The sequence below is a fragment of the Saccoglossus kowalevskii genome, chromosome 2 (assembly GCF_978046115.1).
Source record: "Saccoglossus kowalevskii chromosome 2, keSacKowa6.1, whole genome shotgun sequence".
Classification (NCBI taxonomy): Eukaryota; Metazoa; Hemichordata; class Enteropneusta; family Harrimaniidae; genus Saccoglossus; species Saccoglossus kowalevskii.
This window is the reverse complement of record NC_140642.1, coordinates 17,234,301-17,250,668: the sequence shown is the minus strand read 5'-3', so window position 1 is coordinate 17,250,668 and position 16,368 is coordinate 17,234,301. Positions and strand designations below refer to the sequence as shown.

General features: G+C 34.6%; 1 protein-coding gene across 1 annotated transcript in view; it reads left to right on the top strand.

Annotated features, from left to right (window-relative positions):
• The first annotated feature begins 443 nt into the window (after positions 1-443).
• LOC100371823 (uncharacterized) overlaps positions 444-16,368 on the top strand; it is a 30,667-nt gene continuing 14,742 nt past the window's right edge. The window contains exons 1-3 of the mRNA XM_002735181.4: positions 444-829; positions 1,787-2,008; positions 4,358-4,676. Coding sequence (XP_002735227.1) covers positions 1,840-2,008; positions 4,358-4,676 — 488 coding nt within the window. The 5' untranslated portion in view covers positions 444-829; positions 1,787-1,839. The remainder of the gene's footprint in view (positions 830-1,786; positions 2,009-4,357; positions 4,677-16,368) is intronic.

Genomic DNA, 16,368 nt, shown 5'->3' with positions numbered 1-16,368 from the left:
ACAGCTATGAAAGAATAAAAACAAAAATACCAAAAATGAGATAAACAGAAAGAAAATTAGGATTTTTTTATTTGTTTTTATGCATAAATGGAAATTGATAATTATTTCTAGTTGCATGGAATGTTTTGGTAGGAATGTAGACAATACAATGTATGGAATGTGAAAACTGATAGCTTTTTTTTACTATGCTTCTCATAGTGCAGCTTCCGGGATACACCATGACAACGAGGTTGTTAGGTGGCCGTCGAAGAACACGAGTATTAAAGTATGTACAAACATTTACTCGCGGTTTTACTTTCTGTTTGTTATTGTGTGGTTTGTATGTACACGCCACCGTATTAGTCTTGGCGGGAAAACGAAAACGAGACTGGCAGACCAACCCACCTTGTCACGTGACAATACTGTTTATATTTCCATTGCCAACACTCGCACTGAATATTCATGAGCCCAGTTCATAACTTCTCGCCACCCTTCCATCTTACTACCACAGGCTATCTATCTATCTATCTACTACCTACAATTTCACGTGTCCAGTGAAATTTCTCGTGACGTGACTAAATTATACGATTTATCCAAGGTTCTTCATTCGATTGACAATACAATGGCGAAACATCGTCCGAAAACTCTCGACGAATCTTATTAACCGGCAAAATTGAGTCACTACACGTCTCGTGGCTTGACTTGTAATCGTGTTTTGTAGCCAAGGAGCATAGTGTTTGTGAACAGTGTTTATCAAACTCCCAAGCAAGTTTGAGTTTTATTTCGCTGTTTCGCATTCTTTGACTTCGATTTATATATTCATAAGAAGGAAAATCCGATCCCAGTTTTGGTAAGTAATTTACCGATTGTTAGTATCGATAACGTACATGATTGTCCAGTATCGTAGTTATTCGTACATGATATAGTGGAGGTTCAACGCTTACACGCTACATAGCATTCACAGTGCCGGTTTCACCCTATCACTTCACTAACTAAAGATATGGGAGTAACCCCATATATTTTAAAAGAACGCAGTTTACCATTGTTGAGATGATTGTTGTCAACTTTTCGTAAAACGACTGTGTGACTCTGGCACAGTGCCAACGTGATCGTCTTTACTATACCACATGGCTGCCGTTTGTTATGTATTGTTAGTTACGAATTCCTACAATTCGACCTTGATTTAGGATAATATTTTGAAAATGGAGCGCACACGTTTTGTGCAGACAAATGCTTATTATCATATGGCCTTGATCGTTTTATGAGACACCCGGCAAAGCACGTGGAATAGCCCTGATAAATTGCATTTGACAAAATAAACAGGAAACTATATGCACTGATATCCAGTAAAATAATTTTATAATCATTGCAATTAGTTTAAAACTACTGAAATGTAACAGTTTAAAATTTAGTAAATTATATTATACTGTTAGTCAGAGAGTCAATATATATACTACAATGCTACTAGCAATATCGTATTATTATTAAGAAAATGATAGTATTAATCATGATGATAACAATTCTTAATTGATTTTTAATACTGTAATATATTTGTTTTTGAATGCATGAATAAATTTTGATTCATTTAAAACCAAATGATAATTTTACTTAGATTTAACATAATTTATATTTATATTTACATTGTCTCTTTTAATGATAGGAAAAAAAAAAAGGTTACACCAGAATAGATAATACAGTAATATTGTGATCAGTTGATGTGAAATACCTGGTGAGGTATGCACCTCTGTACGATCTCATTTGAATATTTACACGCTCGATGTATTTTACTTTTCTTTTATTTTCGTAGGTACAGTTTCGCCGTCACTGCTGCATTTGTAAAAAAGTGGAATTTGATGTCAGATGTTTAGGATTAAAATGGATAGTCGTTCTTATGCCAATGTGCCTACCTCTGATTCTGTTGAAATTATGCAAAATGGAGGAATTCCATTAAGCCAGATGTCAAAGGCTCCCCTGGAGGAAATCCCACAGACCATCATCAATGAATCGCAGTTTTCAAAAGAGATGCAGAGTAAGTATTCTAATTGTGCCCCTCCCACTTACCCCCCCCCCCCCCCCCCAGTAATCAAATGAGCAAGCCCTCATAGAAAAAATAAAAAAATTCTCGACTTGCTTTTGTATATCCTGTTCATTTATCGGTACTTTATTGATTCTGATTATTTGTGTACACTGATTATTCTGGACCACGTATTGATCTATTTAACTGAAGAAAAATAAAATAAGGTTGTCTCAAATCCTAAAGGTGAATTTTTTGGTACATCAACGATTATTTAAAAAAAATTAAACGGATATATTTTAAATACACAGGAATTCATTGTATATCATAGTATATCCTGTTGCCATGGAGAAACCTAGTTCTTATAATTTAAATAAACTTATATTAGCTCCGCTGTCGACTTTGTTGAGTGGAGCTTATCATATGAGTGATTGTCCATCCTCGTCCGTGTCAATGTTTTACTTTTCCGACTTCTTCTTGAAAACTGCAATTCTTATTGCTTTGATACTTGATGTATATGTACCTTTGGTAGACCTCACTTACTTGTAGATGAGTTCATTTAATGATATTTTTAATTGTCTAATTTTGAAGAACATTTTTGTCGTTTTTGGTAAAAAGTAGCATTTTTGACTTCTTGTTGAAAAAAAGCAAGGCCGATTGCCTTGATAGCATAAATATTGTTCATATTCTAATGATATCTTCAGTTCTTAATTGAAATAGGCATTGCTAACAGCGGAGCTATCTCAGCCGAGAGGCTGCTTGTTGATTTTTCTGGTGCTATAGCAGCAGATTCTAGTAAAAGTGTTTGGCATATCGCAATTATATGGTATAAGGGTACTGTCAATATTTAATAAAGTCAGCATTAAAAGAAGGATCTGATGAAGTGACCAAATTAGACAGAGAGATCTCCCAAATTGCTGCACAGTATGCATTATTATGCGTAATCTACTTTGTGATTTGTCATTTTCAGATAAGGAGAGTCAATATGATCAGTAATTTAATGATATCTTAGGAAGTTTATCCTAATTGAAGATTATATTTGATCTTCTATATGTGTTTATAGGTCAATCCCATGTGTAAATAGCAATAATGACAACACAATAGAGGTTGCAGAACAATCTGAATCTGAAATGTTTTGCTGAATGGCAAAAATTTGCATTTTGTATTAGTTTCTATGGTTGAATTGTTTCTTCATATTTCAAATTTAGCTTGATGATGCAGGAAAAAACAAAGTAATTTGTTATTAATATGAATGTGTGGTAATAGTTTTCTATTATATGTAATGTGAAGTCTCATATAATGCATTGCACATACGCTATGTTCACACGGCAGCATTCTATCGGAGCCGAACTACTGCTCCTCCCACGGATTAACGGGAGATTATCTCCAATGCGTTCATACGGTCAGGAGCCGAACGAAAGCCGAGATCTGCCATAGTTTGATTCAGTTCGATCAAAGCTGAACAGAACAGTGCCCTTGAATAATTAGTGACTGAAAACTATTTTAGTGTCGTGCTTGTGTTTTTTCCTTACATGGCATGATGCTGTTGAGCTAAGAGAAAAAGAGCCTGAGCATAGAGGTAGAAAAGACAATGACTGGTATTATGATTTAGGAACTAGTATCTCGAATAAACAGGAAACACGGCAGCTAAAATGCATTTAATACAGCCTATTCGCTCAAGTTATTGTCATGCAAAATTACCATTTTGTAACTATTCAACTGTAGTGATATCTAAACTACTAGGAAAAATCACAGATTCTCTCTATCTATCATAGAGGGACTATGGAAGAATCTAAACCTACCAGGAACACGTCACCGTACGTTTTTTATCCTTTAGTTTCCGTTCAGTCGTTCTTTCAAGTTTTTGTCGCATAATTTCGTACGCCATTTTTTGTTTCCCATTGAGCTACCAATCTATCGCAATAATTCGTTACTATATATTAGGACGCGTACTTCTTATTCAAGAAATTGCATGAAAATACGAAAGATGTTGTCTCCATCATAATTGAAATGAGAGGTAACTCGAAGAAGATGTGACGTGAGGGCCTGATTTTGGCTCCGATAGTTGGGCCCAGATGCGTTTACACGATCGGAGCCATGTCGGGACTCAACCCTATTGGAGTTCAACCCGAGGGTTTAGTGGAGCCGAACTTGGCTCGAGCCGAATGCGTTTACACGACCATTTTTGCTGGCTCAAGCCGTTAGGCTCCGATAAAATGCTGTCGTGTGAAATGAAGTTTAAATTTGGCTCAAACTGGTTCCTTACTATAATGTTATCTCATTTTCTGCAAACAATGAAGCAAATAAAAAAAATTTACATGCTTTTCTCATTGTAATAATATTTTTCTTTCAAATTTCCCATAGAAAAATCATACAATGAACCACCGCCAACCCCTCCAAGGAATCCTTCTTATCTACAGATGATCAACACAACCCAATCCCGATTACCCCCGATTCCACATTCTCCCCTCCAACAAACGTCCCCTGTAGATAACCCGTATGAAGAAGTGCCACATGTCCGAAATGTATCTGGGAAGTATTCCAATGCTGAAAGAGGGGATAACGTGGACAGTCCCGACAGCGAGAATAGATCTTCCCAGCCTGAAGCAGATCAACAGTTCATGAGAGTCCACTCAACAAATTCTACAACTGGAATATTACATGACAAGGAGAGAGCACCAAGGTAAAATATCCCATTTTGATTTTCAATAAGAGTGTAAGTTGTAAGGGAAGTACATTTCTTTCATATCCTGTGATTAAAGCATTTACTGCACACAAGGATTTTGTATCAAAAGACTGCTGGTAACTAAGATTGAAGAGATGCCCCCCCCCCCTCCCACTTTTAGGAAAAAAAAACAATTTCTTCATTACTTTTGTGTGTTTAGGGTCGGGGTAGGATGTCAGTGTGTATATTCATGATTTATACAGATGAGCTATTATCAAATCAGTTGACCTTTATAGCATATAGCAATTATAATTTGTTTCTGTGCTACTGCTTTTATTGACCCTCCCTTAAAATGTCTCGTATTTTAAATTATATTTCAACTGGATTATAAATACGTGTAGTAAGATTATTACAGGAACCTGAGAATGGTTTGCAATAAAAAAAATTGTAGGGTGTGTCTGTTCATCAGCACTTGGGAGGTAGATTGAAATTGAAATATTTTTCAATGCCATGTTTTGGTGAATGCATCAACATCTTAATTGTAGTATATACAAATTTAATCCTTTTCATTACATATATTACAAAGTTTAAATTGCGAGACATCAAATAAGTCCATTTTTCCTTCGTTGAAAACTTTTTTTTTGTCTGTCTGCCCTAAGACATTTTTCCCAGTAACACAAAACTACTCGCATATTGTGTATTTAAGAGACAGCTCTAATGATTCTGACCACTGTGATCTCTGCTGTGTTCTCCATTCTCCCCACATGGGGATCAGTTTCTTATATTGGCAGTGGGTGTGATGCTTTGAAGTCTGATACATGATAATGTGCTATATCCTTGTCAGGGAGGTGGTATCATAATTGAAAAAATATACCAAGTAGCAACTATGACTGAAAAGTTGGAAAAAAAAAATGGCATAAACATTCCTGTGCTGAATCACCCCACCATTCAGTGGGGGGGGGGGGGGGGGGGCTTTGATAAATGCACATATGTCAATTTCATGTCTGTTACATATATACAAATTGTACTAGCTGTTAATTTTACAAATATAAGGATCCGATCATTGCATTTTTCTCTGGAAGAGTCATAATACTGTTACTTATCTAATATGATCAAAACCAACAGGTGGTGATAACTGGGAAAGAAAATTAACAAACAATTTCAATGATTGTATAAAAATATTTTATTTTATATATATTTTAATATTTACTCCTGGTGTGAGGATCAGCTTATCAAGATGCTTGGCTGGTTGACAACTATGTAAAGTCTGTGAACTGCTGGAGCTATTTTGATTGCCTGTCCAAGGTCTCTCTTCACTGTACAGTGCATATAAAACCCTGCCATTAAATTATCCACTTGGACTGATCCTCCTAAAGGGAGAAAAACAGTTTAGTTACAACCAGGTGATAGATTTATCGCTGAAAAAATCTAGGGCAAAATTTAATGAAACACTGATTTGCTGCAAGAAAAAAAAAGTGATGTATGTACTTCTGAGTTCAGTTCATTATGACCCATGGTTGATATGACCAATGCAGTGTTGTTTGTAGAAGCCAGTCTTGATGACTGGTTCCTATTAGTTGTAGAGCTAGTCAACCCATTTGTCTAATCATAGTATAAATAGACAACTTGGTTTATTACTGACTGGTGTGGTTACTGGAAAGCTCATTACTTGTTTGCTGCATGCATCAATAGCAGAAAACTCTAGTTAGCCTCTGGTATGGGGGGTTTGTCATTGTCAACATTACAAAAACAGACGCAAGTTGACTAACCACCAAATTTAAAATTCCAGGCATCGTCCTGCATAAGTTGTGCTGTCCTGCCCCCACCTCAAGATAAGTGTGACATTTTCCTTCCCTCTCCTAAAGACAAGTATGGCTTTGTCCTAACATTAACCCAAGGTATAAGTGTGACATTGCCACCCCCCAACAAGTGTGGCTTTGTCCTACCATTAATCCAAGGTATAAGTGTGAAATTGCCCCCCCCCCCCCAGGACAAGTGTGGCTTTGTCCTACCATGGCTCTTTTCTACCTCCATGGTCCTACCATCAATCCAAGGTATAAGTGTGACATTGTCCTTCCCTCTCCCAAAGTCAAGTGTGGCTTTGTCCTCCCATCAACCCAAGGTATAAGTGTGACATTGTCTTTCCCTCACCCCAAGACAAGTGTGGCTTTGTCCTACCACCAACCCAAGGTATAAGTGTGACATTGTCCTTCCCTCACCTAAGGCTTTATACATGTGCGTCATGCTAGTGGAACTAGGGACTGTATTGTGCGTATAATATACATTGTGTCTATTCATCTCATCTGTAATGCATAGTGGCTGCTTTGACAAAATAACCGGAGGCTTCCTGTCTTTTAGAATTTTAAAGCCTTATTTGGTAACATTTAAAATACCATGAATATAATGTGTTGTTTTATCTTTCTTGCTTTCTTGTTTCATTATTTTGACTAGAATTGTCGTATTTTTATTACAATCAAACTTTTATCTTTTCAGTATGTACCATTATGTGTGGGAATACTGTGTTTGTGGATATCATTTAAACGCTAAATAGCTGTAGCAGACTCTTTGAGTGAAAATGAATGAAAATAAACTGAACTCTATTAGTATTCATCAGATAGGTTACTAAATTAACAACAAGGAAAGATCGTGACATTTTGTAACTGTGGTGATTTTATGCGGTTCTTTAGACAGTGATCGGCTTTCATGAAATTTAGTCTCTGTGGAGTTTTCTCACATTATAACGTCATAAAAATGTTGAGGCAACAAAAATGTGAAAGGTTTGCTATGTATTGGTATACATTACATCTGACTTGTATGAAATTTTAAAATGTGTTCCCGGGTTTTTGTTAGTTTTACATGGGAGATTTGTAATGCAAAACCAGAGTTCATTCTAAGATCTAATCAGCGTGGAATACTATCTCACACAAATTTGAAATATGAGATGTACTTATATTTTTTTGAGAGATTACACAAAATGTATTTATTATTTACAATATTTGTTTCGGCTTGCATATGTAACATACCGGTACTGTAAAGGGGTTAATTATTCACTGGGTTTTAATTTTGCTTATTTCGCTGACTGGAAAATGCGCTAAATTAAAACCCAGTGAATATGTAAAATTTAGCATAGAACACATTATCTAAATGACGAAACCGTGAACTTAAATCCCACTGAATATGCCTGAAATGGTAAATCAGTGAAATTTAAACCCAGTGAAAATTAGTCATTTTACAGTAGTTGCTTGACCTTCTGAAAGAATGCAGTGTCTTACAATTCTATGTGATTTAGGGTTTGTAATAGTTTATGATGAATGTGACAAAATGATTGTAATTGTGAAAAAAAAATCGCACCGTTCTTCATAGATGATGTATAGAGACAATTTTAGAGATGTAGTCTCAAAAAGCACAAGCGTGATGTTGTCTGTTCATACTCCTTCACAGATTACTTTACAGTTTTTGATAAGATGTGGTACTTTAATAAGATTGTTGGTAGTTCAGCTAAAATTAAAGTTCTGCTTTTGTAATCAGGTATTAATCACATGAGCATGTTGACATGTTATAAGCACCATGTCTGTTCATGTCATAATTTTGCTAAAAGTCGTGCAGATTCCGACTGGATGGGACACCCTATGGTTAACATTACGATGTTTGTTACTCATTTAACTAGTTTCATTTTCGCACAGTACTGATTTTTTAAAAATAATATTTTTTGTTTATATACTTAGCAGTCACATGACTACCATTGAATTAGATCGAAAATGTCCCAGAATTTCAGGAAGTGCGAAACAAGAGCTTTAATAAAATATATGGTTTACTATAGTTCAGGACAATTCTTATATGATAATATCAAGCCTAATTATAACATTCCTGTTAAGTTTACTACATTAAGAGTTGACCATTAGAAACTCTGGAGGGGGGGGGGGGCAGAAAAAAATCACAGGGGGAAAAAAACTCCTGCAGGAATCAGAAACAAGAAAGAAAAAATTTCAGCATGCCTAATTATTAGAGGGAAAACTATTGCATACTATAGTATAGAAAAATAAATTACAGCAAATTCATCATGTCACCACTTTGTACTGCTTTTCTCCAGTACCACCAGAATGGACGTAAACATGTATTGTTTACGACTTTAACCTGATTGTGCAGGTCTTGATCCCAGATGACTTCAAAACTTATTATTGCAGCAGTATACATGGAAGGCTGCCAAAACAGTTATTTTTTCAGGCTATAGGATGTTCAGGGAATTTGGCACTTAGTCAAGTGACAAAATGTGCAACCATTTTTTCCAGCAATGTTTTTTTTTTTTGATGTGGATGGATGTCAAAAAAGCCATTTTCACTTTGCTGTGACGTTTTTTGTTCGTGCATCTGTGCGTCATTGTCTGCATCCATGCATTCACTAGAATTAAAATACTACAGTAGCAATAATGTTGGCAAACCAATCACTATGGTGATCAATAATTGTATATCATGTTTTATATGGGAATGTATTATTCCCTTTAGTATTATAATAACATAAATTTAATGCCAAACTCATTATTTGAATTTTTGCAATTTTAAAATGTGAATAATTTTTCTGAATGACTTATTAAAAGTTAGATCCATTTTTTATTGCCTTATACCCAAGACTCATGTATACTAGTATATATATTCTGTCATACTACTGTAATTCTAAATTATCTAGGTATCAGAAGCATCTAGGAAAAAAAATACAGTGAGTTGCCACCAATTGTTGTGTTATACCGTCAAAATGAACCAATCATATCAACCAGCGAAGTACAAAGGGGCTATTACATAAGTTTTAACTATGTTTTAAAACTTTGGGGGTTGGGGAGTTGATGACAGAGGGTGACTCATTCTTCAATGACCTGTTGTTTCAATCAATCTCCCATACACAATTCAACATTTATGCTATAAAATATTATTCTGTTAGCTTCTCACTTTCAAAAAATAGAATACAATGTAAATATGAAGCCAGGAAACAAGAATTCTTGTATCTCTACCTACTAAATAAAACCTGTAAAAATACAAAATGACATGTGTTGAAGTTTCTTGGTCATTGCCAATGCAAACTGAGTATGATTCTCCAATTAACTTCATAATCATTGGATTAAATTTGTATCTTGGTACATGCTAGAACTGTACTACTTTCCTTAACTTGAATAGAGAGCAGATTCTGATGGACCATGAAGGCATTTATATTGACTATGCTTTGCTGGCAGTAAAACTTGCCTCATCATTGGTCTGCATGTGAAAAATGCATATCAAATTAAGTGTGTAGGTTGTTTAGTTTTACTAGTCTTTAAAATAAACTAGGGAGTCTTTTAGTATTAGGATATACAGTAACATGAAATGCTACAAATTGAATGGATTAGCAAAAGGGGGGTCAGGGTAGTTGTCATTTTGTTCCTTGCATACATCATGGAGGTATAAACATACATGTACACGTATGTGGTGGTAAATCTTATTGGGTACACAATGTAATATACTCAAGCAAGCTAGCTTGATCTTACATAACAGTTAAAATGCAATTTACTCTATTGGTTTATTATAACACTATACTTGTAAGCTTCAAAATAACACATATTATTTCACTTTCCCCGGCTGGCAAGAGTCCTAATAAAGCATCTGGCAGATAAATACATCTGTGCTGGCGACTACGATTGACTGATTTATTTGTTTTGGGGTTGGAAGCTCAGACGTGCCACTATTTAGACCTAGAGACAAATGGTCGTGGAGATCTTGAATCACGTCCAATGTGAAAAGAGTGAATAGAAGACTATTTGCGGACTAAAACAAGTCTTGTTGCTCGATAAACGAGATCTCAGCGGCTATTTACATTTTAAAGTCTTTTATGCTCCTGTGTATCAGTTAATTATTGTTCAATCTATCGTATTTCTAAAATTTCATTTAAATAAAGAAAACATGTATGCTTGTATGCGTTTATGTATATGGTGATTATGTAAGTAATAAACCTGTTGTGAAGAACGGAAAATTTTCTAGCGTAACATATTTGCGATTTGTTTTAAATTGCAGTAATTCACAAAAGATTATTTATGTGTATGAAGCATGAAGAATGGCATTCAGAATGAGATTATACCTCATTGTGCATCTAATTAAGATATTTTTACAGTAGGTGTATACATGTTTGAAAATAAATTGGCGTAATATTCATGTAGATGTACTAGTAAACAAGCACACAACATTTGTCTGAGCAATTTGCACAGATTCTTGGTTGTCAATTTTATTAATAGTGGGAATTTCCCTGTGGAATTAAACACTTATTAATAAGTTTAGAGTATACAATCGTTAGCTTGATGATGCTTGAGTCGTGCATCTGTACCTGTCACTTGCAATGTCTCAAGATGACAAAGAGTTCAAGGCGTTGTCTTTCAGATTTTCTTCCTTTCTGTCGATAACTTCGCTCTAAAAAGCTTCTTTTTTTATCTGATTTGGATTTATCACAGATAGACAAATGTCAAAAGGTTATCGTTTAGAAGAGTCTTGATATCTCTTATATATTTATCATTTCCTGTGATCCCTTGCCGCTTAATTACTACCAAAAGGGATTCAGGAAATGACCCCTCCTTATTGATCTTGTTCTCTTGCCTCCCCACTTCACAACTATGTAAATATATTTTTAAAGGCCATTCTTTATATTTTCTCAATCTGGATTATCTCTGGACCACTTGTTTTCATGAGAACGACTTTTCCACATTTCCAAAAAGTCAGGGAAATCGTGAAATTTAGAAGCAGCAAAAATTTGTTGGGAATCTTTAAGATACTGAGTTGTAATATCACATAAATCGATAGCTCTGAAAATTAAACTGTTTACAATATGACGGTAAAATACTATAAACTCATTTCATGACTAGATGATCTCAAAGCATTCACATAGTTGACATTTGTCAACATTCACTAATCCCCTGTGAATTGTCACTGCTGCACAATCTTGTGATTGTCCCTATATATCAGGCTTTAATCGTGAGCACTTGAGTCACTTCATCTCTTTTGTCATCAATGCTTACTCCTTGTTTGTTTTTTCTCTCAGAGTTTTTTTTTTTTTTTATAAAATACATGTCCAGTGCTGTAATTGTATTTTTTAGTCAAATGATCACACCACTCGCCTGTCACTAAATTAAATCAAGACATACATGCAAATGAGCTAATTATCATTTTTAATCCATATTATAATGTTTAAATGGGACAGCTTTCCTAAACACTTCAGAAAAGCAAACTTTTTAGTCCTCGTTATGGTTATGTATGCATGTGAAGACTGGCAGCCATTTTTGTTGTAAAACATACACTAAAATTTAATATTTTGATATTATATCTCGGGCTTGTGTTGGCTGATTTAATTTAAACTTGGTGGATTTATTAATCATTATAGGTTGCTGTTGCATGCAACTTTGATTTGGAAATTCGACAAATTGTTTCTGAGGAAAACAGATATCTTGTACATGCTTTGAACAATTCACTTCAAACTTCATACAATAATGTTATTTGATCAAAGACAGCCGACTGCTATCCTACTGTTTTAGTTGTAAAAAAACACTAAAATCTGATTTTCTTTAAATTTTGTGGAAGGAGTAACTATTACTGTAGGTTGATGTACATCACTTTAATTTGTATTTTTCTCAAGATGGCTGACTCAGTCAATCTAGCAGGTTACTCAAATACCGTACTGCAACATCATATGCTTTGCATATGCAAAGTTATTGAAGCTATAAAATAACAATTTAAAAAATATTCACATGCACACGAGGACTTAAAGTAAGGAATCACACAAATAAACTAGCTCTACTTCGTATCTTGTCTGTCACATAAGTGTAAATAATTATTTGGCACTAATGTTGAAAGTAAATATAAACTGGACTTGTCATTGTTTTTTTTAAAACATATTTTCGTGTGCAACTATTGCCTTACCATTTGACACCTACATGTATGTAAATATTTAAAGTGCCTGTGCAATGCCCACCCTCATGTTTCCCATTTTAGATCTGTATCCCACTGAAATGGGCAGTTATTGATTTTTTTGCTGAAAATGATTACTCGTATCCAAGTAAATTTGGGATATTTCTCGTGTTGTAGCCACACCCACCTATCCTGAAATGGTCGACTGTTTCCAGATTTCCGACTCTCGCCGAAAGTGCGCCACCAAAATGCCAAAATATGAGAGGAAGTCATACCCCTGAGCCGTAATAACACTGGTCATTCAGTATACTTTTAAACGATATACATTTTTCAGTCGGTGTTTTTTTTCTTTCTTTTTTTGTCTATTTTCTTTTTTTTTGAGAGAGAGAGTTTTTAGATGTTGAGTTGTGGGCAGTTGCAGTGAAACATATAGTCATAGTGTAAGTATTCACACGTTTCTAATCGATCCGAAGGTGCGACATCAGTGGACGAAAGCCACTTAACCTCAGATTAATTTTTTGGAAAAACTGTCCTCGTCCATGAAAAAAACAACTAGGTTTAAAGAGAAACGCCGACAACATAAACCTGGCGCAACACTTTGAAAGAAATAGATTCCGGACCATGATCACCGAGGCGGATTTCAGAAGAGAGAGAGACGTCCGGCAAGTGTTTCAAATGAGTTGACTTTTTTGCGATCCTGATTATCGTTTTGTAGAGACTATTTACGGTAGTCCCTGTTAAGTAAAAGGTAGCAATAATTTTGACAGTGACCCGAAAACGAAGCGTCGGACAAACAGGAAATTACACAGCCCTTACACACTGCTAATTGTTTTCATTTTCGAAGGCTAAAAGTTTCTGAATTGTTCGGTGGTTTGTGTTGAATGTCGAATTCACACCTCTGTTCTTGTTTTACCTCCATGCTTGCAACTTGATCTGCATAATATTTTCTGAAATAAGAATCAGGGCTTGGTCAATGTGTTTCCACCAAATAAAGTTTTAATATGATGTTATAATTATGACAATCACGCCATGGATCACGGTAACTCGAATCCACTCTGAATTTATCTGTATGTGTGTCGATCTCGATTATTTTTGTTATCCAATTAAACGCCGCTTTTAACGCAATTTCCCTCGTCGTGACCCGACACGTTCACCTATTTCAACAAAATTTCAATTTATTTCCACGCGGCTGTCATTTATTTAGTAACTGTGATTTGTCGTTTTTTAAATTATTTTATAGTGATCACTATGGTCTAATGTTTAGAATGTCAAAATATGTTCTCTTTTATTTTAATTTTGAAAGTTTTACTCAGACGATCGATGAAATATAACAGTGTAGTGACGTGCCTAGTAACCTGCTAAATAACGAGAGAACTCCGACGTCAAATTCTATTTTGTCCAGCGACAGTGTACAAACGTGCGCCGCTGACGATCATGGTGACCAGCTACACCAGAACGAACATATTTCGCATCTAACTCAACCCCATGCAACAAAAATTGATACTATGTGTTCATTATGGTCCATTCCTCCTCGACGAACAAGTACATAAATGAAAATTTAGTCAAAGACGAGAAAACTGCAGAAGAAATTTGCCTTATTTACACGTATCGGCAATGCAAGCTGCCATGTGACTTCCCCTTCTGACGTCACAAGGGGAATTTCTGTATGCAAATAAGAAGCTAATGAGGAGCGTCTTTTTAAAATACACAAAAATAAAGTTGATGTAGATTGAGTTTAAAACACATTTTTTCACTTAAAAAAATAATTCATGCTTAGAAACATAAAAAAATAATATTTATGTATCAATGGATAATTTTAGGCATGAAAATAGCAGCCATTTCACAGGCACTTTAAAGTAAGGAATCACACAAATAAACTAGCTCTACTTCGTATCATGTCTGTCACATAAGTGTAAATAATTATTTGGCACTAATGTTGAAAGTCAATATAAACTGGACAGGGACTTGTCATTGGTTTTTTTAAAACATATTTTCGTGTGCAACTATTGCCTTACCATTTGACAGCTACATGTATGTAAATATTTAAGTTACAATGTAGTTGTGTTCTTAAAAAAATTGATAGACCTAGACTATTTTCCAGCACGGCCTTCCATATTAACACATTAAACCATTCTTTTCTTTGTAAAAAAAAATACGACATCATCCAACTGAATTAATATGCAGAAAATATGTCAATATAATAAATGTGTCTATTTATAGATGCATTGATCCCAACATTCCAGCATCTGATCTGTGTGACATTGTAGAAATACTCTGTTCCAGAATGTACTGCTGTGTGCACACTTCATCCTAACTACGCAATCATAACTCAAATAATGAGGAAAAAAACAAACTTGTCACTGAAATGTCAGAGAGAAAGAGAATCCATACAAAAATACATGTGCAATCAATTGCTGAGTGTCCACATTTGTAAAATAATGGTTTGACATTATCGACTCTGGGCAATAACATACGTAAATGTCTTTAGAATAATAAAACCCCACTGGATTTGAAATTCAAATAGTCTACTAGTTTCTTCTTTCCTTTTAACTTCAGTTTTCATGAGCCTTAAATGCCAGTATGTTGAAATGATGAAACCAAATACCCCCCGGTAGTTAACATTTTTGAAAAAAGCAAATGTCATGATGATATACAGGGTAGAATTGTTTATAATATGTCTACCTCCAAATTTATTGATAATGAATTATACATTATGCATTTGACACTACCGGTATATAATGGCGTGTATGTCCTTTGACCACACAGAAACAGATAGTGTATTGAATAATTTATGAGTTTGTACATTGCTGGATTCATTTCAACAATATTCAAGATGCATTTCATTTTTATAAAATGGTGCTGTGTATAATTATAGATTCTGCCACGTTCACATGTCATTGTATTATTAGGATTATATGAATATTATAGTTATATTAAAATTATTACTTTACGGGTTATTAACCTTGGAAGTTCTTACCTGCTGCATGATTTCTCAGACAAGAACAAGACAAGAAGTGTATTATTACTGTATTTACTCTATTATAGTAGAAGGGGTTCATGAACCGTAAATGCATTTATTGTATGCTATATCATTAAAATATTATAATATTTTGACCATATACAATGTTAAAAACACCTATAATTAACATTGCAGTTTATGTAACTGAAATGTTGTAATTCCGTTGCCCTCTTTAGATATGAAAATTCACTAGGGATGAATTATTAGATATAGTTGGCTATTGACGTTAAACATGTTGTGATTGTGTAGTAATTTCCAGATGTAATAATAGTAATTAGTATTGATGTTGTCAGATATCAAACAGCGCAGTTATACTGATGTCTTTCAGAATCGATACCTTGATTTATGTTTTGTATTGTTAGTGGTTAAACCAAGTAGGAATATATCTATCTGAACATATCCACGTTCATAGTCAATTTACTGACAATTATGCAAATGAGGTTTTCAGGGGTCATTAGGCAATTAAAGTTTCTTGTTATGTCCTGTACTTTAATATGTTATTTGATATCCAAATATTATGATGTGTGAATTTCACTTTTTAGTCGAAAGCACACCATTGGAGGCCGGATGTATTAGGTATAGTTATCTGTTCTTGGAAAGTGTGCTTAAAATATACTATTCGGACTTCAACGGTTTGAACCCAAAAAAGGAAGTCTGGGTACAATGTAATTTAGTGTAGGAGTCTTGAATGCAATATTGTACATTACTTGTATATGTTAGTAATACTGGTATGTTCAGATAATTGCACATGGATGGATCAGGTTAGGAACCTGTGGAA